This window comes from Loa loa (assembly GCF_000183805.2).
Source record: "Loa loa unplaced genomic scaffold supercont3.149, whole genome shotgun sequence".
NCBI classification, from domain to species: Eukaryota; Metazoa; Nematoda; class Chromadorea; order Rhabditida; family Onchocercidae; genus Loa; species Loa loa.
In genome coordinates, this window is record NW_018108329.1 from 51,876 (window position 1) to 73,077 (window position 21,202).

At 36.6% G+C, this 21,202-nt stretch overlaps 4 protein-coding genes across 4 annotated transcripts in view; 1 reads left to right on the plus strand and 3 right to left on the minus strand.

The window, feature by feature from the left end:
• LOAG_17904 (Zn-finger in Ran binding protein) overlaps positions 1 to 282 on the minus strand; it is a gene marked incomplete at both ends in the record, with an annotated part of 5,319 nt that extends 5,037 nt beyond the window's left edge. Inside the window, one exon of the mRNA XM_020450569.1 lies at positions 66 to 282. Coding sequence (XP_020305731.1) covers positions 66 to 282 — 217 coding nt within the window. The remainder of the gene's footprint in view (positions 1 to 65) is intronic.
• Positions 283 to 1,013: 731 nt separating this feature from the next.
• On the minus strand, positions 1,014 to 2,401 carry LOAG_05270 (hypothetical protein). Its single transcript, XM_020446801.1, has 3 exons — positions 2,239 to 2,401; positions 1,945 to 2,129; positions 1,014 to 1,570 (listed from the first exon to the last, which is right to left on the minus strand). Exons 1-3 carry the CDS (start codon positions 2,240 to 2,242, stop codon positions 1,430 to 1,432), a joined length of 330 nt encoding a protein of 109 aa, XP_020302899.1. The 5' UTR covers positions 2,243 to 2,401; the 3' UTR covers positions 1,014 to 1,429.
• A 1,222-nt stretch (positions 2,402 to 3,623) lies between these two features.
• On the plus strand, positions 3,624 to 16,330 carry LOAG_05271 (hypothetical protein). Its single transcript, XM_020446802.1, has 36 exons — positions 3,624 to 3,801; positions 3,966 to 4,116; positions 4,280 to 4,384; positions 4,554 to 4,739; positions 4,875 to 5,021; positions 5,379 to 5,524; positions 5,612 to 5,699; positions 5,993 to 6,166; positions 6,372 to 6,473; positions 6,689 to 6,888; positions 7,277 to 7,415; positions 7,697 to 7,803; positions 7,961 to 8,081; positions 8,221 to 8,415; positions 8,672 to 8,763; positions 8,895 to 8,997; positions 9,235 to 9,414; positions 9,778 to 9,931; positions 10,050 to 10,177; positions 10,293 to 10,487; positions 10,555 to 10,685; positions 11,061 to 11,158; positions 11,389 to 11,560; positions 11,643 to 11,702; positions 11,831 to 11,906; positions 12,148 to 12,270; positions 12,396 to 12,524; positions 12,624 to 12,791; positions 12,908 to 12,984; positions 13,376 to 13,535; positions 13,938 to 14,031; positions 14,175 to 14,263; positions 14,451 to 14,633; positions 14,837 to 15,016; positions 15,278 to 15,416; positions 15,625 to 16,330. The coding sequence occupies exons 1-36, from the start codon at positions 3,647 to 3,649 to the stop codon at positions 15,777 to 15,779; spliced, it is 4,902 nt and encodes a 1,633-aa protein (XP_020302900.1). The 5' UTR covers positions 3,624 to 3,646; the 3' UTR covers positions 15,780 to 16,330.
• Positions 16,331 to 16,966: 636 nt separating this feature from the next.
• Positions 16,967 to 20,684, minus strand: LOAG_05272 (TBC domain-containing protein; the record flags this gene model as incomplete). The annotated part of the gene is made up of 13 exons (XM_020446803.1): positions 16,967 to 17,107; positions 17,175 to 17,270; positions 17,474 to 17,601; positions 17,726 to 17,908; positions 18,019 to 18,079; positions 18,217 to 18,282; positions 18,369 to 18,497; positions 18,699 to 18,889; positions 19,052 to 19,148; positions 19,398 to 19,477; positions 19,575 to 19,756; positions 20,413 to 20,547; positions 20,644 to 20,684. 13 exons carry the CDS (start codon positions 20,682 to 20,684, stop codon positions 16,967 to 16,969), a joined length of 1,530 nt encoding a protein of 509 aa, XP_020302901.1.
• Positions 20,685 to 21,202: the final 518 nt, after the last annotated feature.

Here is a 21,202-nt window from a genome sequence, read left to right on the forward strand (position 1 = left end):
GCAGACGAATGCCTTTTCATCCTCAGTATCAAAATCAGTAGGGCGTCTACACAAGCACACCGTACAGTGGCGAGATTTCACAACATTCAGGTATGTGCAGTCCGGACAAGGCCACCGTTTTCTAGTTTCTTCGCCATCACAAACAGCACTGGAAGTACAAGGTGGTTCGGTAATAAAAACTGAATGTCGTGGAGTACGACACATCGTACATGCTTTTGCTGTTTGAAAATTTGCGTAGGTACACTGTGAGCAGGCCCATTTCTCAGTTACATCACTTGCCATTTTGACCTGCAAAAAATCTCAAGTACGTGACATGTAATTTTTTCTTTTTCCTCGTCACCAATCAATTTATAACTGCAATTTAATACAATTAACAGGCGTGATGACAGTAATGAAGTGTGCAAGAAATTTTCAGATGACCAGCAACGAAGTGCGCTTGAATGCATCAAATGTTATATGTTTAGCATCACAATTACAAAATTTAAATACGACATGCCTCAAAAATGACAAAAGCTCTGTTATATAACCATCTCTACTTTGTTAGCAATCACTAAATTCTGTCCAATCATTAATAAATATATTAAATATACAACATTTAAAAATTATTTCCTTTGATACAGTACCTAGTTTACTTTTTTTTGGACAGTAAGAGTACGAGTGACAGTAAGTTAATTTCCAGATTAGTAAACACCAGAAATCTGAAACACTATCATCGGAAGTCCTCCGTTCAGAAAATTCAGGAGAAACGCTACACCGCAAAACGCATGGCGCTTTCCAACAAATTGTACGATCAGTGTTAACATGAAAAAATATCCCTGATAAAAAACCGATATTCACGTTATACCGATGCTTCCGTAAGCTTCAACACAAATGAAGCCAATCAGAAAAGACTTCCAAAATGCCAGTAGAAAAACTCTTTATATAATAGAGTACGGATTCATATTATACTGACGAAATAACAAGACATTTATGCCTTAAATTGCAAGTAGCTCAACAGAGAGTTAATATTATTTGGACGATGAAATCTAAAAGATATAGTTAGTAGTTAAACCGAGACCTTACGTATATTTAAACTTTACCACATGAATGGATAGTGTGCATTGAATTTCGCATAGTCTTGAAGGCGTTCTAGGTACTATACGTACTATAAGTCAAATATATACTGTTCTAAATGTATTTACCCCACGTAAACCTCAAATGCATATTCAGTCTTCACTTTTCACCACTTATTTCGAGTAAATTTAATTCATGTAACTTCCGCGTACATTAATCACTTCAACTCAGAAATGCAATATCAGTAAAAAAATTGCCAACAGAATGAAATTTCGGTGTTTTCTTTGTGAATAAGCATAGGTGGTAATCGTATTGCTCAGCATGCGACCATAATGCATGTAAGTGAGCTTCACACTGCAGATGCATGACAGGCTTTTCACAACACATCCGCGACACCAACATCAAGAAATACGACCCGCACACACTGCAGTTCGCGTAAGCGCAAACTGGGCTGAAGATGACAAAACAGCTGGTAGGCACAGCCATAATCAAGGTTGCGAAGTGGGAATCGCCACGTCTGCAAAGACGTAAGAGTCAGTTTTCTTGAACATTTTTTTCCTCTTTACCGATCGATTTTATGACTCACTCCGTAGTATTACCAGCGCACATCAATTACGACTTTTAATAAAACTCTACTGCTGGATCTCTACCAGAAAATTCATCACATACTAAGGACACCTCGCCGATTTTACTACATCTCCGAATTCCAAAACCTTCCTTAACAGCCTATCTACAAAGCAGCAATCCGCAAATTGAACTGGTATTTCTATTGAGATTTAACGCGGCCCCACTGTAAAACGCCAGTGGGAGTAATTGGGGGTTAGCGATAAATTGCTTCTTGACTGAACATGAGTTGGAGGGATGAATGTCTGAAGTGAGGGTAGCCCGTACCTCCCCAAAAAGTTGTGATGGCCACTCTTCGACTGGTGTCATATACTTAATCTTCTTGCAACTGCTACCAGCTCCTTCTACATCACCAGAATCATCATTACCAGTTTGACCGATCATTGTGCCACGATCTTTAGAGCATCCAGCTTTTGGTTCAAATTCATCAGATCTTCGTTTAGACATCCTTGCTGAAATTTATCAGGAAAGGTGTCAATAACTGTTATCAACAGGAAAATTCTGCGTAAGGGATAAATATAAGATAAAGTGCTGAGACAAGACAAGAATGCAAAAACCTACCCATCGTTGAAATAAGACGAATAAATGACGAAATAAAGGCATAAGGAGAGCTCGAACAATGACTGTTATTGCTGAGCTAATAATTTTGACTCCCACCTTCGGCGCTATTCTGTCACAATAATTTCCATAAAATGATCGTTTCGAGCAAATAGTTGGCTGTAACAGATGAAGATAAATGCCTTCTGCTACGCTCTTAACCGGCTTGTTAATGCACATGAATTTCGTGCAGCTTTTCACGTGATACGTCATTTTCTGAGGAAGACCGAGCGTTAGCTAAAAGTCAAATAGTCGAAAGTATTCATTCTTGTCTTGGCCGTAATATTTTCCGTTCATTTTAACTTGAAAGTGCCAATCCATTAGTTGGGAAGTGATCTCAAAAGCGGTCAACATGAGCACTTCATTCTTCGTACGCAATAATATGTTTTTCTTATCAGCTATGTTGTTCCGCTATGAGATAATGAAGTTATCAAATAAACTGAAGGGACTCGACAAATAAAACATTAAATAAATCTGATGTGAAAGGTTTCCACACACTAACATGAGACATACTCAAAATGCTGGGGGAAGTTAACTGTTTACATGTGAGTAGTTTTATTCTTACTGTATTCGTTTACCATAGCAAATGAATTCATCGAAATTCTTTGGTCACCTAGAATCAGACATTCTAATCACGAGTCTGAAGTTAGCGAAATGCTTGATAATTCTTTTAGGCACTGAACAGCTACCAGGCTGAGCTACCAGTCTGCTTCGCTTTTCGCCTGTAAATGCTTCTTTGTCGTTTACCACTAGTGCTCATTATTTCTTATGACCTGGCCAAATAAACAAATCAGTCATGAAAAGCTAACCCGAATTCTTATATGGCTTATTGTGCGATCTTTTTGACCAATGCATCGAGCGCTGAAAACTGCCGAAAAAATTGTTTTAAATATATCTCATGAGAATTAGAGGGATAAAAATGAATAAATATTACGAAAGTGCAAATAAAATTCAGCCCATTGTCACATTAGTGAGTAGAAGCTGAATACCGCATGATCGACAGATTTTAATGCTCGTAAAGTCAGGACTTTGATATGTTGCGACGCGACCAATATTTTCATTGCGGCCTAGTGTTTACGGTGACCGATTAAGACTTGGTTCGTGACGGAGGATTTCGGGCGTTGTGCAAAATGTTGACGTTCCAGGGATTCTTTTTATTCGGTTAAGTTGCAGTGAACAAAGACGAGTAAGTCGGGAGTTGTGAAGTAAAATGTCTTATACGTCTTTACACTTCTGTGTGGGTATCACGCAATGACTTCCAAATGCATTAGTTCCTGGAATGGAATTTACATGTTGCGGTTTGATTATGCAATTCGACATTTTGTAGTTCTATTTTATATTTAGATCATTTCCAGATTAATTTTATATTTCAATGTTTGCTCCGTCACGGTCGAACCATGGGACACATGCGACTCATCTGCCCCATCCAAGCCAGTCGAGCGCCGCGGGGGAATTACAAGCTATTCTCGCTGTTTGGGAAGCTGAGAATGATAACGCCTCGTTCAGTGTCAAACCATCTCTTATAAGGTTCCCGTCGTTTTTTTTCCAAGGGTCCAGAGGACATGTATTTATTTCTTGAAGGAAACTTCAAAATACTCAAGTTATTCGGGTCAGCAGCGTTTTGCCTTCTTGAACTTGATCAATTTTATCCTTTAATTTTCACATTTTGAGCCACCAGAAAAACATTATAGACTTTCGGAACTAATAGAAGAAGCAACTGATGATTTTTTGAAGCAAGATCCTGACCCTCTAGATGATCGTCATCCGGCTAAAACATATCCTTCATGCATTCTGGGCCACCTGCTGAAAGTTATCAGTCGCTACGAAGAATTCATGAACAAGGTTGAAGAAAATTATATTATAAGGATGAACCCTATGAAAATTGAAACACTTTTGCTGAATTCGGTTGCAAGATTTTCTGCTCAAGTACTATTAGCTCCTTTTGCAGTTTTGTTGTTCCTTTTTCATGCTCTTATTTCCAGTTATGCAGAAATTCTTCTTCTAGCTTCTTGTGTCTTACTTGATGTCACGCGATGACATTGAATTGAATATTGCCTCCGCAAGGCTGTTGCTCAATCTTGTTCCCGGTTTAGATTCTTCTGTCTTATCCGTAAGTTTTAGTAATTGGGCATTTATCCATAACTTATTTTTATTAGCATTTCTACCTCCTTACAGAAACAATGTTAAGAATGCTTCGGATTTTGCAGGAATCCTAAAAAGCATTCTTAACTAAAGTTTTATGAGATTTCCGGATTTGTTTGTGAATGAAAATGTTGCAGGAACCAGAAGGTTTGATACCGCAACTTTACAGATGGGCAGAAAGTGATGCAACTAACTGTTATTTAAGGGCATATTCTTTTGGTTTGCTTGCAGCCGCCTTAGATGTAACAAGTGTTGCAAGTACTCTTAAAATAGAAAACTCTGCTCTCATTCCAATTGCACTGCGGCGCTTAAAGGATTTGTTTGTAAGTTATGTTATTCATTGATAGCAGTCCTACATCGTGACAAATTATGTTTGGTATAATTCAGATTCATCTGCTAAATTCATAGACTATTCTTTTTCAGCTTATTTGTTTTATTTGTTCGTTTTCTTTTTCTAGGAACGAATGGAAAAGGAGAAACGAGAAGCTGCGGAGGTATCAGAACCAGATAAGGAAAATAAAGAGGAAAATGTTGAAGATAGTGGTCCATTTGCTGGTATGTCGAGGGAAACATTCCATAGTGGTGAAAGGCTTTCATTGGCTGATGTTGGTTGTTCATGTTTTTAAAAGTACTGTATAGAAAATGGACCAAGGAATGAGTAAAGAGAAGTGAAGATATTAAGCGAAATATAGGGTTTATATGGGGAACTTAAATAATAAGAATGGAACGAAGTGTTACTAGGAATTAATTCCCAGTCGAACAGTAATTGATCATTGTGAAGGGAAGTAAAAATTAAATTGTTCGTTATAAAATGTCTTTAAGATATGTTAGTGCATGCCGAGCAGTTCTTTCATGTCAGTAGTTGTGTTTTCGTTGGGGGTGCACACTGAGAAATCTTAACAGGGAAAGGCAATATAATTTTAAAAAATTGTAATATTTTTAAAAAGCTTGGTTTATTGCAGATTTTGAAAGAACGCGAAACAGCGAAGTACTCTGGCGAGGAAGCATCAGGACCATCCGTTGCATTTGTTACGAGAAAACACAACGAGAAAACACATTTCACTGGATCTGTATACAGTGAGGAAAGAAAATCCATCTTAAGAATACGGTTTATTTCTGTGTTTTTCGAAGTCCTGTATAATATTTTTAAAAACTTGTAGGTTAAATCTTTCTTTCTCAATTTGCGTAGTTTTAGTGAGCCGATTTACGAATTTTCTGCATCCGAAAGCTTAGAGTTGACCGTGCCACCGAGGAAAAAAGTCAAACTAGATAAAGAACAACGTGTAAGTAGTTTTTACAAAGTTTTCACAAATTATTTTCCTTTACATATTTCTCATTTTCATTCAATTTAATTGTCCCTATGTTTGAACTTGATTTCTCTTTTTACTACTGATTCTTATAACTTACTGCTTCTTAGTATCAGTATAAATAATTAGTTTCGATTAGATGTAGTGTTAGGCTGATCTGTATATTTCTGGTATTTAAACGTACAAGTACTCTTTACAATATATGTACCGTTTATATGGTGCCGTAAGGCTCACCAAGTTAATATGATTTCTGATTTCTTTGTTTCTAGGCTCGTTGCTCAAGCACAGTGTCGTTGGGATCATTAATTGAAGGGAAAAGCAACAGTCAGTGGGCTGTAATGCAAAAGCGACGTCTCGGAGAATACCGAATCTTTCCTTTAACAACTGTTATGGAACAGCGTCTAATTATTCAGTATCTTACACCCGTCGGAGAATATCAGGATGTACTTTATTCACTTTTATCTGGAGATGATTTGTCCAGTATTTCAATTGATTTTTTGCTGGGTTTAAAAGATTTGTTGGTGTTATACTGTTATTCTTAATGTAACGTAGTAGACACTCTAGAATCTGGCATTTCTTGGTTTCAGTGACAGTGTAGTATTCATGTTAGAATGTCATGGACAACAGCACTTTATTTAAACATTTCAGCTCTTGAAAGAAACCTACGAGAATCGTTCATTGGATCTTGTTCTACGCTATCTGGAGGGTGCTCGAAATCACGACACCCGTCTCATATTTGATGTTTTGAAGGTTCCTTATATTTTAAGACGATGGAAATTATTGTTTTTAATAGATAATAATGTAGTAAACACTTTATATATAGTACAATAGCAACAGTAGTCAATCTTTCAAGTATTAACGTTGGGTTTCCAATCTTTTAGCTGAAAATTTTGTTTTCTAAAAAAACAGCTTCATGACAAACATAGCTCTTAATTTTCATCTATTTCCTTGAGTTTGTTTTTCAGTATCTTGCCGGCCTTTTGGTTCATCGTAGACTTGCGCTGGATTTTGTGGCTGCTGGCGGCGTAGATCTTTTAATTCGTATAGAACGCGATTCATTAGCATCAGTTGTTGTTGGAACATGTCTATATTATTTGGCTTATAATGCAGATGCAATGGAAGGTGTTTGCCTTTTGCCGGAACAAACTCTTAATGAACTCGTTCAGTGAGTTGTTTACTTATTTTGTTGTTACTTCATTCGGTTGGGAAACCATCATTAGGACGCTTTGATGTTCCTAATGTTTGTAATAATGTGGTCCCTGAATCCCTTGAGGATATTTCGTGAGTTACGGAGAAACCTTCCAAACATCTTTAAAAGATGATGTATCAAGAATCTTTAAAAGATGATGTATCAAGAATCTAACTTGGATGCGTACCAGATGAAAGGTTTTGAAATAGAGAACTTGATATATTTCACTGGGAGACACTAAAGCTTCCTCAAGAAGACGAATTAGATAATTGTTTCAAGCTTCTTCCTTCAGATTTGATACGTTTAGGATAATTTAGTGCCTGTGAAAATTGTTTCTCATGGGATTTCTTAGCTTTATTTCCAGCTACGCGCTGTGGCTTTTAGAGCATAGTTATGAAAGTGGTCGCGCTGGTTCGTCAATGTTTTTTACTCACGCATTCCAATTTCGACCTGTACTTGAACGATTCGATGATTATGATGGCCCTCGGCGCTTATTTAATTATGTAAGGTTTTTTAAAACAATTTTCATATGACCTGAAATAGTTTTTGGTTACAGATACTTGTAGTGGCAGCTTGTCAAAATATTCTGGAATGTGCTGTAGAAGCATTCATCCTGTTCATATTTTTATCTACTTTGTAAAAACAATGCATATTCGGTTCTTCCACTGAGCTTGCAAAAGTATCCAAATTCAAGTAGTATACATGCATTAATTTATTCGATAATAATTTATTTGACAATTGAATAGATCTGGACCTTAATTTTCCTATAATTTTTTTATTCCAGATTTCAACTTTAACCCTCTTACAAGAAGATTCAGATAATGTTCTTTCTGATGAACATCTCTATACTAGTATGCAAGCTATTCGAAATACCTGTATGGCTTTTAGAAGGTGTATATTTTCTCAATTATTATAGTCTTCAAAGATTTCCATGGTACTATTTAGTCAAAATGATCATAAATGAGTGCGTAGTATCTTTCTGTAATTCATATTATCGATTACCTGGTTCTCTGTATCCGCTGTTTACGCATTTTTTGTGATGTTTCAGTTATATGGCTGCTCATATCTTTGTTAAAGTGGAACATCTGAAACGAACACATGTATCTCGGTTACAATACCTTAGAGATATCGTTATTCCTTCCTGTGTCCATGGTTTACCGGCTAATAAGGTTAAATACTTTATATTTCTTTGGTTCATCAAATATTCTCTTTGTGGAACAAATCCTGCACTTATCAAGTGGAAGTGCTGATTCAAAAATCCCTTGTTTTTTTCGATTGCATTTTTCTTCTGTAAAAGTTTGGTTGCAGGGGATGCATCTCGATGACGAAAATTTGAAAAATTGCATTTGGATTCTGCTACATACTTTGGGTTTGCATTCATCTTGGCGCCCTGTTGATGAATTGAAGCGTTTGGGAGTTATTCGCACTATGTATTTCCTAGTTGGTACAGCTAATTCTTGGAATGGTGGTTCAAAAATTGAAATTCTTAAAATGTCTCTCGATGTAGGTTCTTTTTACGCTATCTACTTCAACTTTTCTCTGCACTAAATCGCTCTCGTTCAGTTCACTTTTTGGTTGGTAGGTTTTCTACTCCCATTTGATTCATATGATGTTAGTTTTAATTCGTGCATCTTTTCAAAGACTATTCGAAATGAGGAATTTTAGGGAGAAAATCTACCTTCGTTTTACGACACACACAAAACATTAAATTTCTGCTACAATAATTTACAATTGAACTGATACGAATTTTTCATTCAAGGTTTTGTGGATGTGTTCCGCTGTGCCTCGGATTCAGATGGATATTTGCGAGAGTACATTGAAGATACGGGAGCAGAATGTTGAATCTGTCGGGTGATCATATATTTTTTTTAACCAAGCATGCTCAATATTATGTTAGAAAGGAACTGCGAATGAGTTGTCGAGATTTTATGTGTGGTGAATTCGATTTTTTTGTTAATACCTTTACGAGCTTCGAATTTCAGAGCAATTTTGGAATTCTGCGAAGGTGAAATGATGGCAGACTCTGAAGTTCAGTTTGCTGCTTTAAGGGTGATAATAAATTGTGTATGTGCTCCACTAGAACGGGTAGGTTTGAATTCTTTTGAAACATAGTGTTCATGGTAATTTATTAGAATTTACTCGTCTCTTTTGAGGAATTTTTCTAACTTCTAAGAAGATATATCTGGAAGTACTCAAAATGCCATGAATGTTTTTTTGATGTTCAAGTATTCCAAATTAATTTTTTACTTTTTGGTGTATCTGCCATTCAATTAATTGTCAAGGAACGAAAAATTTTTAAACGGGAACAGTCATCTTTTTCAGCACAGTGGACGACTAGCTATATCGCCTTCAACTAGTGACACTTTAGTACATGTTTCTGATTCTCGAATAAGCTGCCGAAGCGTCGGAACACCTTATAAAATACGAAAACAGAAAAAAGCACAGATGGAGTTCTTCCTAGAAAAAGTGTGGAGTACCATTCGAAAAAATAATGGAATTATGGTGATTTTTAGTCTTAATATGACCTTTCACATTGGAAGGTAGACTCATTTTGCGTTGTGTCTCAAGTTTGAAGCTCATTTATGTAATGCCGGATGTGACGAAGGTGATATTTTGACTTCCGTTTTTGACTCAGCTCAGAGTAACAGGTTGTTTTACCGCAGCAGATGTATGGTTCTGAAGTATTTGTCGTATTTGTTGTAGCAGCGCGAGTTTCAGTTGTGCTAGTACATTTGAAGTATTATGTAGAGAATGTGTGCTCAGAACTACGGCTTTTGCGTGATGACATCTGGTTATGCCTTCTTGAATAATGGTTTCAGTTCCATAGTTTCGTAATCCCAATGGTTCTATTTTTCGTTTTTATAGATCTTGAAAAAACTGTTGTATACAGAAACGCCAATCACAGAAGCGGATGCCCTTCGCGGAATGGCATGTCAAGCTCTCAATGGGTTAGCACGTTCCGAAAGTGTTCGTCAAATCCTTGAAGTAATGCCGCTTATTGCAAACAGCGAGCTTTGTGGTACAATTTTAGCTGCACTTTTTTTCTTTCCAGTCCGAGCAGATTTTTTATGATAGAGTTCTTAATATGACGAATCATTTCAAGTTTTTTCTTTTAGTACCTTTCGTCCGAATTTTAGCTCTGATGCGTGAGCCCGTTCTACAGGAGCGACGTGCTGAACACGCCAGGTTCTGTGAGCAAGCTCATTTGCTGATTGAAAAAGTCACCAAAAAGCGAATTCATGATTTTCCGAAGGATCTAACGAAAGTATGTGTTCTATTGATCTCCTTTTTTTGAACACTACGGATAAACAAAATACAACTTATTATCCGCATGTGGGTAGTACTGTTATTGCTATAGACATGTTTTGTGAATATTACAGGAAAAGCTATGGAAATGGCATATCGTTGCTCATACCAAAGTTGTTTATAGTGATAAAGAACTATTGCAATTGATACATCAACATCTGATTAAGAAGGGTCTATTTAAAACAGCGGATAATTTAAAAGAAGAAGCCAGTTTACCTGATATACCTGCAAGTCGTGTCTCCACTCGTCTACCTTCTGTCGGTGCATTGGTAATTTTCCTTTGGACATTGAACTTTAATGATTCTTCGAGTGATCTATTGTAAGGGAATTTTTCAGCCAAAACGTTTTGAGAATACGTTTTCTGATATCGACAACGATATTATATCAGGAAAAACTTTAATATTGAGCACTTTCGGTGGCAGCAATCGACGTCGAAGAAGTGAACGGTTAACAGCACCTGTTATTACGTAAGATTTCAAGTCAAAATGTCTAGCACTAAAAGAATATCTTGTGACGTAGTTGCTTACAGTTGATAAAAAACCTTTTCCTAAAACTGTATGTTACTTACAAAATTTAAGTTGTAGGCAAGGATACAGGCGTTCTGTGTTGCGAGTTAGTACTTCGTCAGAAACTTTATATAACTAATTGATTAAGATTGATTAGGTGCGTAAAACTGGTCATTTTTATATTTTTCCAGCAAAGTAGCCTTGTATTCTTTGTCGGTTTTGCATGAATAACGTCTTACTAGCAAGCATTCGAATAATGAAAAGTGTTTATTAAATGATTGACTATGAAATTAGATTGTGGATTGATGTTCAATGAATACAGATATCTTGTTAAAGGGCAGAATATACATTAGTTAATGAACAGCGAGACCAGGCAGCTACCTTGCTCTCGACGCCCATATCAAAATCAACAAAGGTGTTGAGCATTGCTGGACGTGAGTTTTTTTTTTTTAGTGAGCAGAAGGAGGGGTTTGTTTTAGTAAGTAATGCGTAGTTATCATGCTTAAAGCTACCGTATAGAAATTATGAATGATGCTAGATACCGCGTATTTTACCAGTGGGAACTTTAGAAATAACAAATTTTTCATAATTTCAGAAGTTGACATTTCTTTTGCCTTACAGCTTCTACTGCTTGTCTTTTTCTGCCATATGTCTGTTTCCTTAGGTCGTCATTGTGATGGGAGTCCGCCAGGAACTTCTTTTCTAAGTTGCCATTCAACAGACCTTAGAAAACTGGAGGTTACCGGCAGCAGTGAAAGTGTCACAAATTCTCAGTTGCCATTGGCGATGCCAGTACCTCCGAAAGATCTTGACGAAATCGTTACAGATTTTTTCAGGTATTATTTGAATTAGTGTAGTCTCTAAATCCTGGAAGAATAGAATTGTGAAATAAATTTTAATGTTGAAATTATTTTTCAGAAAGCAGCATTCGACTTGTTGTAATCCAGTATCTATATGTCCACCCTTCTCGCTTTACTAGTATGTTGCATTGGATCTGACATATGTAGTTTTCCGGAATAGTTCAATAAGCTACAATTTTTGGCAAGCAATGACTTATTATTTTTAGTCAAAAAAATTCCATGAAAACACATCTATCTTTATTGCAGTCCGCATCACTGCCCGGAACCACAACGTAAACGCTTTGCGCCAAAAAATATTGCCAATCGATTTTTAAGCCGTCCGGTAAATTGTTTCATTGAAATAAGCATAAAATGAAACGAATTGTGCGAAGAAAATTTAGTTTAAATTCTAAAAACGTTTTTAATACATTCCGTAACATTTAACTCGTATAGAAATATGCTAAATGTTGCAGATTTTATTGTTTCAAAACCACGTTTGTTGGGTTTCATCAGTTCTGTCTGTGTAGTGAATTTTTAATCGATTAATTTGCAAAACAGATCCTGTTAACAATTCTTCATTTTAGTTGATTTCGGCTGCTTGGAATCGGGAAAGGTTCAGAGAGGATATTCATTTTGCTTTCAGTCGCTTTCGTCCAGTACGGTCATTTACGGAAAGCGAAGAGACATTTACTTGCTGTAGTTTTTCGGTAATTTTTCAGAATTACATGAAATTTAAAAGAAAATAGATTTCATTACCTTATTTTTCATCGCAAAGTAAAGAATTATATATTTTTTTGTGGCTGTCGACAGATTTTCTATCATTATTTTTCAGATTGATGATGAACACATACTATTAGGTTCTTATGCTGGCGCTTTGAATTGGTTTAATATACATACTGGTGCCGAGGAGTCAAATACCGAGTGCCATCACAGCGCAATTACTGGTATTGAACAGTCAAAAGTAAATCACTTTATTTCTTTTCAGTTTGCTTATACTTGAATATTTAAAATAAGCAATTTCTGTTTCTAATTTTCGACCGTTATTGCCGAAATCTTTGAGGATGGTTCACTTTTGCTTACTTCATCAGCTTTTGTGAAACCACTTTCTTCCCTCTGGCGTATTGGTGAAACCCAAGAACATATGATCAATTTTCCGGACGAATACTTTGTTGAATTCAATAAAACAGCTCAAGATCGTATCATCGGGACGCAGGGGAGTAAAGCAACGGTATTTTTTTAGTTTGAAACTCTTACCTTGCAAAGACTAGTTTTTTCATAGTACAAGGATTATAATAAATGTTGGATTAATTGTAATCCTTCCATATTATATAACTAAAACTCCAGATTTATGATACGGAAACTGGCCGAGCCGTGGTTCGTCTTTTTGATGATACTTTGGCAAATAATTATACTCGTAACAAGTTGGTTCATTATTTATTCGAAAATAATATTGCATATTTATTCACGAATATTTTGACTAGAGCCTTCTTATACCATTCTGACCTAAAATGGTTCCTAGCTACTTTGCAACTGCGTGAATATTGACTGAACATAGTAATTTTCACATACATTTAAGTAGGTCAGCCAACGTTTAATGCATATTATGTATTTGATAGATCGTATTTTCTTGGCTTCAACTCTTCCACTACTGTCATTTCCATGGCACGATGTGGCATTTAAATTGAATTTTTGAGACTGAAGTCTGTATGAAATTCGTCCTCAGTATAGATCACCAGTACGACATTAAAAGGTTTTTCTGTGCAATTATACGGTATATTTCAGTATTGTAAAATAGTTTATTATTAAATTCAGGGCAGCATTTGACCCGAGAGATGAATTAATACTGAATGATGGTATATTATGGGATCCGAGATTGGGGATGAAAGTTGTACACAAATTCGACAAAATGAATGCTGTGAATTGTGGTATGTTCCATCCACGTGGAAATGAAGTTATCATAAATTCTGAAGTGGTTCGTTTGCTGTTCACTTTTTTCTTTTTTGTTTTAGAACTGTTAATACTTATTTAATAATATGAAGTTTCGGCTTGTTATTATTTATCCTGTTTGCATCAATTCCTTATATTTAAATTTGATAAAACGGACGGTTTTCTTGGACTTGCAATCTTGTCTTAATTTTCGAACCACTTAAACTATAACATTACAACATTGATTCTCCTTTGTCAGGTATTATGCGGCAGTGTTTTGCCAGCAGACTTTTTCAAACTCTTCGATGTACAATGGTTTTGTTCTTATTTTGATTGTGTTATTTTAAATTCGAAAAGCTATACATATTGGTGGAATGAAATCCAAGATGAGAAACTTTTTTAGTTCACATAAATTAAAATGGCACTAATTTAATGATGAAGTTTCCAGTGGGATGTACGTAATTTCAAACTGCTGCATAGTATCAGTGCACTCGATCAATGTAAAATTGTATTTAGCGGTGGCACAGATGCTATTTACGGATGTATGTTCTTTTCCCCTACTAAAAATTCAAGTAATTTTGGCCTTAATAAAGATGATCACGAGTGAATTTTTATGTATTAATGTTATCTGGCCTAATCTGGCAGATGTCATTGCAACTTTTAGAATAATTATGAATTTTTCCAGCAGCGTATTTGGATGTAGAAGAAATAGATGAGCGCTTTCGTCAAACATTTGCTTGTTCGTTCCGGACTTTCGATTCCACAACTTACAAGGTATAATTTAGAAATACAAATAATAGTGACCGTATGACGTATGCTGACTATATTTCCAATATCTCTTACTCGTATATTGAAGAGAAGTGATATAGAGCAGATTTCTCTGTCTTTTCCTCATTATTTGTTTTATATTTATATCAAGTGGTTTCATCTTTCGGAACATTATTGGATATTTTTTTTACAGGTAATTACAACAGTGGATGCAAAACGAGCTTTATTCGATTTTTGTGCTGATCATAATGATCAGTATATGGCTTTGATTGAAGCTCATGGGAATGCAGATGATTTGTTAGAGCTGCGAGAAAATGTCTGCCGTCTCTACGAGGTTGGGAAACGTCGTGAAGCGGACGAGTGTGATGATGAACAAGTATATATCTTTTATACTTTGAAAGAAAAATAATATGAATTCGTTTATAAGTCTGTACTTTTCAATCATCGTAGTTCCCATGAACACGTTCAATTGAAATTAGCATCTGCTATGAAGTTTGTATAGGACTTAGTGGGTGGTCAGCTAACAAATATCCAAATCTTTGTTAAAAGCTTAGTGATGTTGGAAAGAGTTGCTTGAAGGAAGAAACAGGTGACGATAATGAAGATGATGATATGGGCTCATCGAGTGAAATGGATACATCGCTTGGAGATACAACTGCTACGGATTCTTCATCAGAAGAGAATTCTGAAGAAAGTGACGAATCCTTATATGAATCGACACATAGTCTTAATGGTAGCTTGAATGATGAGGATGAACAGGTTTTTCCTTTGCATGAAGTTTAGATAATTAATTGGCAACTGCAGTGATAATATGGTTTTACATCCTATACGACAATTAGTATGCTATATGCTAAATGTTTCTCAATTTCAAGATGCCTTGATGGTATTCGTGTGGCTCAAAGGTGAAGTTCCAACTAATAAAGGGACTGCCAGCAGTCTAAAAATTAACCAATTTATTTTTCGCATGAATTTGGAGCGAAAGTTCAGTAGGAATCGCGAAACCTTTAAATTTATTTTTAGTGGGTGGATGATGATGATCACGCTTCGGAAAATGGCGAAAGTTCAGAACGAAGCAATGGCGTTCTACTGAGGATTGGTGATCGTGAGGCTCTAAACATTGTGTTTGATCCAGGCACGAACCGGCGTGATATTCGCTTATGTATGTTTCCACTGTATAATTTGAAAAGATTGAAGTGACTGTGGAGATTCGATTTCCAGTCAGCTGAATTTCTATATATGAATTAAAGGAAGTTTTGGTGCTTCGTCTATAATCTGATTTTGTCAGAGAAAATCTCGGATGAATTTATTTTTTGAATCTAGCTTTGTAAAGCTCGAAATGTCTGTAATGAGGTCGAGTGTTTTTTAAGTGCAAGCCCTGGCAGTGGATTCGGACAGCGATACAGAAGTGGATGTAAGCTACAATCCTGACGAAGATGCAGCAAATGCTGATATGCATCCAGGTTCAAGTTCAATAGTTCTGAATCCAGTACTCCGAAGGCAGCGAAGGGCTGAGCGGGAATAACAAATAGTTCGTCATTTGTGGTAATTGAAGGGTTTTCTTTGTCTGTGTTATTAAATACTTGTGTAATGTTAACCATTGTTTTTGATCGTTATGCACATCTGAGGCTTTGTTTATAAGCTAAACGTTACACTTGAGTTTTGAAATAGCTCTTTTGAAAACAAGTATCGGCTTTGGTTATATCCATGCATTATGTTTTGTTTGGCTGCATGTCTGTTCTTCAATCCACTATGATAGCTTTCCGGACGAGACTACCTCTAGTCTTCGGTTTTTATATTACATATTCATTTGCTAGCGCTATATCACAAATGCAAATGGAAGACTCTCATATAATTCACTCTGGATTGTTAATTTCAACCCCACTGTACCCACATTTTGCTCTCATTTAATGGATTCTCTTTATTAGTGGTTGGTTGTAAGTATGAGGAATCTTCGAGTCAGCTCGCAATTCCAAAGCACACCTCTCCTCCCGACTTAACTTGCCTTTTCGGACAGTAGACACAGGTGCATTATACTTATGCTTCCAATCGTCATCTATTGAAAATGCATCGAACCCACGCCGGCATATGTCGGCAGTTTCACACAACAGTTTTTTAACCTTGTGCGGTCATGTACTTGTCTTTTGATCGATTAAATCTGGTAAAAATTTTGAATATTATATTTTACGTAAAGGCACGCTAAAAACAGTAGTGAAGTAATTATTTATTTAGTACGAAATCAGAAGCAGAGGAGAATCCTGACAACTGCCATCGAGTTAGGCACTTTTTTGAACTTGATCAGATTGAAGGGACTAATCACAGATATGACTTTCATGAGAACGCGTTCAAGAAGGAATTGAGCACCAGAAACTCTGGGAGATGTAAAAGACTTAGGGAGATTCCCAACAGCATTCCCCACAATAGCGTTGCATCTACAGCATACCGGAAGTGAAACTAATTTAGGGTGGCTTCTAAGACTGGTTGCAGCTGCTCGACTTAGTGAAATTTGGAAACAGTAAGATCGGAGTAAGAGGCAATATACCTTCGCACCTCTCCACCTAAGCCAACTGAATTATGAACAGTCGTGCACGCACCAGCGCAGCTTGGTGTTTTGTTTGGCGGTGAGTTAAACACAGTGCGGATCACTCAATGGTACAAAGAAATCAAAAAGCAAAAAATAATCCCAATATTGCAAAAGTTTTCTAAATCCTACTACGTATTCATATCTTGTGCCAAATGATTCTTAGCGCCATCGAAAAGAGCCATCAAGGAAAAGGCATCCGCTGTTAATTCACATATCTGTTGATCTCCCCAGCTATGTGTCGGAAGATTTTGTAAGAGCAACATTATTCCCTGCAATTAGGAATTGAATTCATTCGTGAATTTATTGATTTCAAGATGCACAAAACTTTTTAGGGACCTGAAAATCCTTCTCCGCTTGCAGCTGCTTGGACCACATTCGAAGAAAAGCTGCACATACATACCCATGAAACTGCGAAAAACCGTCTCTTTCACTCTAAAACAATCTGAACATCGTAAGTAAAAATTTCCAGACTCCAACTCCGGCAAGCCAGACCAAAAAAAAGGATTTTACCACTGAAAATCACACCTTCCACTTACTAGTGAGTCTTTTCCAGGAATCCTAGTCAAGATTGTGTAGTAACATATTGCCATAATTAATAAAATTAACCAGAGAGTCAATCACAACAGTCAACCCACCAAGAAAGTATCCCAGAGGCGAATTGTGGCTCGCAAAGGGATTTCTCTCATAAGAACATTATTCATCCAACGGAACGCAAACTGTAAGTACTCAACACCATGCGCTTCCAGATGACGATGAAGCTGCTCTAAAAGTAAAGGAATATCATATTTCACTCGAAAATATCGTCCTTCAAATCTGAATGACTAGGATTTCAAACAGATTAACTTCACCACAGTTTCAGAAAATGAACACGGCCTAAGTAAACTTACTGTCAACACGACTCATCAGATGTCGTAACTGCGATACTTTACGCTGAATACCTGGCTGTGCAAATGTATAGTTATCCTGAATTGTATCCAACAACGCTGTGACGCACCAAAAACTATCTGCTTCAACGATTTCAATTTGCTCTCGTGGTAATTGACTTACATCATATGTGCCAACTTCTGTATCTAAAATTATTCTTCATTCGAAGTATTTACCTTTAACTATTTAGTTCATAGGAAATTCCATTTGAGTAACACTGAAACTTTTCAGTTAGTAAATTAAAGAATAAATTAACCATCAGATATGAATTCTGAGAGGAACACAACAAAGAAGGGTGTGACAAGATCGTTGATACCCTGCACATAACCACTTGCTGGGTGACGAATTGCCCAGATATATAAAATATGTTCAAAAAATCTGCAAAAATAAAGATGATAAGTTCGCGGAAAAGTTAGGGAAAACGTATTCAAGATTGAGAATAACCATAGCATACCTCCTGCACTACTTTTTGCTGGAACAGCGGTATCAAGGGACACATACGTGGGATATCAATGTGTATCTGTAAATGAATTCATTTTACATTCTATTTTTACTAATATTTTTAATGGAAATGCAGAAAACAAAGTACCAGTTTAATCCACAAACCTGTCTAAAGGTATCCTGATGCTGTTCATCGTATCGAGTATGGAAATATTGCTCCACATAACGCCAATACTCTTCCCTTTTCCTCGCAAGTGTTACTTCACGACGCTCAAAATTTGTTGGAAGATAACCCTAATTTACAGAAAAAGCATTAAGCAGAACAAAAAAAACTCAATACTAAAATATACTGACAGCTCTGCTCTTCCTCTGCTCTTCGTAATATACATAACAGTAACATCAAAAGTCTTGAATGAAACTACGAAGACATAAAAATAAACAATTCGATAAAAAGAAAAATAGGAAACTGAAGTACAATAGTGAGTGCCAATTTACCAGTAATATTCTCCAAATCGTTGGTCGTAATTTATGAGGTATACCCATCCAACAGTCCTTACGCAATTGCTCCAAATCAATATCTACAGTCTTCAAAGATTGTGTAACATTTTTCGGACTTGATGACGGACCTGTATGAACACCGAGCTGGGCGCGTAACCGATCAAAGCGAGCATGGTCACGCTGAAGAGCTGTAAGAAAGCCATAAATTTTGGAAAGAAACAACTGTTTTGTTATATTTCAGACGTACCTACCGTTACAACAGAATCTGAACTGCTGAAACAATAACTATAGGTGGAAAAACATGCCATTTTAATTCCAGAATTATGCACAAAAATTACAAGAATGGTAACCTAAAGTATGCCCTTCTTGAGCTGTCGATGAATCGTGTGCCATCATCGGATCAACTAGTGCTGAACTTGATAGTACTTTTCCGTATTCAACTGATATCTGCAGTTTCTAAGAAATAAAATGCAAAGTTTGATTCTAGTTGTTCTTATCTTAGTCCAGTCTAAGCTCAAGTCTACTTTGATACCATTAAGTACGTTTCTGTGCCTCAGGCAGCGATTATTGATAACTAAATAAAGTCTATTCCCCTTATCTAGTTTCTTTTGCATGAATTTTCTGTCACAGTTCTCAAGGAATCTCATGTTCGACTTCTTAAAAACAGCCCGAATTTTAAAACGCAAAAGTACTCACTTCTGGTAGTCTCGGATATAAATTTATAGACAGATGCACTCCACTACTTCCTGTTGGCACTGCTGTCCCCGGTATTGGTTCTAGAATTTGAAGGACATGTATTATGAGCTTCCCGATATAACGAATAAGGTAGAATAAAGGAAACCTCATTTAAAAAAATTAAAACAATTCATTCACCCTTCTGGATAGCTAAACGCTGCATAGCCTGTATTTTGCTGTTTCTTGAAGGAACTGGATTAACCGGTGGCATTATCAAGTCACGTGCTGCCAGGCTAGCATGTCGTTCGAGGACTTTTGCAGCACTCGTGCAAGCAGCTCGTTCATCCAGTGTTACGGACACATCCCAAGCATCTGATACGCTAAAAAAGTTGGTCATCTCACTCAGTTGGTATTTATTCGCTGAAATCTAGGAAAGACACTTACTTTTTTACATGTTTACTAAAGGATTGGTCTCTAGTTACAGAAAGTAATATGATACTAAAACCAATGTTAAACTAAAATCAAGGAATCATGTTGCAATAAATTAAGCTGAATAACACTGTAATAGAAGTTCATAACAAGAACTGATGGAGAAGACTTTCTTACTTTAAGCTTCGTTTCACGAATGACCCTGACCTCCCTTATATTAAAAGCTTTTATATTATATTTTTTCTACAAACTAAAACTGATCGGTTGCCCAGTTTACCACCAGGACAGTTCGTTAATTTAATTTAAAGCATCCACAGAGGATGATGCAACAAAATCTCGAGCGCAAGTGTGCATTTAAAAAAGTAGTACACGATATCGCTGCGAAAACAAGATTGTTGGCTAGGTGGTTCAAATCATACAGCCATGACTGACCAATATACAAAGTATCCTTCTAAACTATTTAAAATATCTACATACTTCATTATATGTTAACAATGCAAAGTCACTGCTAATCTAGCAATGCACTTACGCCTTCGAGTGGGACTTCTTATAGGAATTCATTAATTAAATTCATTAAACAGTCGATCAGAAACCTTTAAAAAACAACCTGTCCACATAATTTTGGAACTTTGCTCCAGAATTTGAGTGCTGACTATCACTACTGCCAATTCGGCCCGCATTATTTGCAAAATCATCGTATTCCGTTAACGGTGGGTACTGAGCACCGTAAACAGGTCTAACACTGTAATAAATAAATTTGACAATTGCTGGTGAAGTATGAAAATCAGTTACATAGTTATGGTATTGTGAAGAAGAGAAAGTGAGAAAGTGATCAAACCTTCCAGGTATTGCCGACTGTTGAATCCAATTGTGGCTCATTGTTCTGCGGCTTAGTTCGCTTCCATCTCATAAAATTAAGTATTCCCTTGCTAGCACCACAGCAACATTTAAAAACTGACGTCCTCAAATAAGATTGTCCTGAAATAAGGCAACAAAGTAAGGTAAAACACTTCACAAGCACAACCAACAACTCATTATTGCCGCCGCCCCTATCAGCTAGCGTATCCAACTGAACAGCACCGCGGCCCGTTGAATTGGGGTGCCTTTTGAACTTCTCCTCATTCCAGAGCGGTATCATGAGAAATGGACTTGCGGGAAAATAGTTACTTATTGTTGGCATACATCGGCTCTTCTTTTCTTTGCTTATAGCAGGGAAACAAATGCAAAGGCAATTTGTAGGTAACAGTTTTTGTACGGCGTATAGAATCAGACTCGGATTCGTGATAAAATCGATTTCAGCCAGTCTTTGACCGATTCGTTCATAGAATTACGGATCTGGCGGAAATGACTGCTTAAGAGGACTTGTGAAAGGGTTGTTGTCTGTCGCGAATTTTTAC

What these genes read in the sequence shown, in the direction of transcription:
- LOAG_05270 (XM_020446801.1), bottom strand. An exon ending in CATCACAACTTTTTGGGGAG is followed by an intron (nt 1,571 to 1,944) that starts GTACGGGCTACC and finishes ACGTCTTTGCAG; the next exon opens with ACGTGGCGATTCCCACTTCG.
- LOAG_05271 (XM_020446802.1), top strand. Translation starts at nt 3,647, where the DNA reads ATGTTTGCTCCGTCACGGTCGAACCATGGGACACATGCGACTCATCTG. An exon ending in ACTCTTAATGAACTCGTTCA is followed by an intron (nt 6,889 to 7,276) that starts GTGAGTTGTTTA and finishes CTTTATTTCCAG; the next exon opens with CTACGCGCTGTGGCTTTTAG. An exon ending in GAAAAAATAATGGAATTATG is followed by an intron (nt 9,415 to 9,777) that starts GTGATTTTTAGT and finishes TCGTTTTTATAG; the next exon opens with ATCTTGAAAAAACTGTTGTA.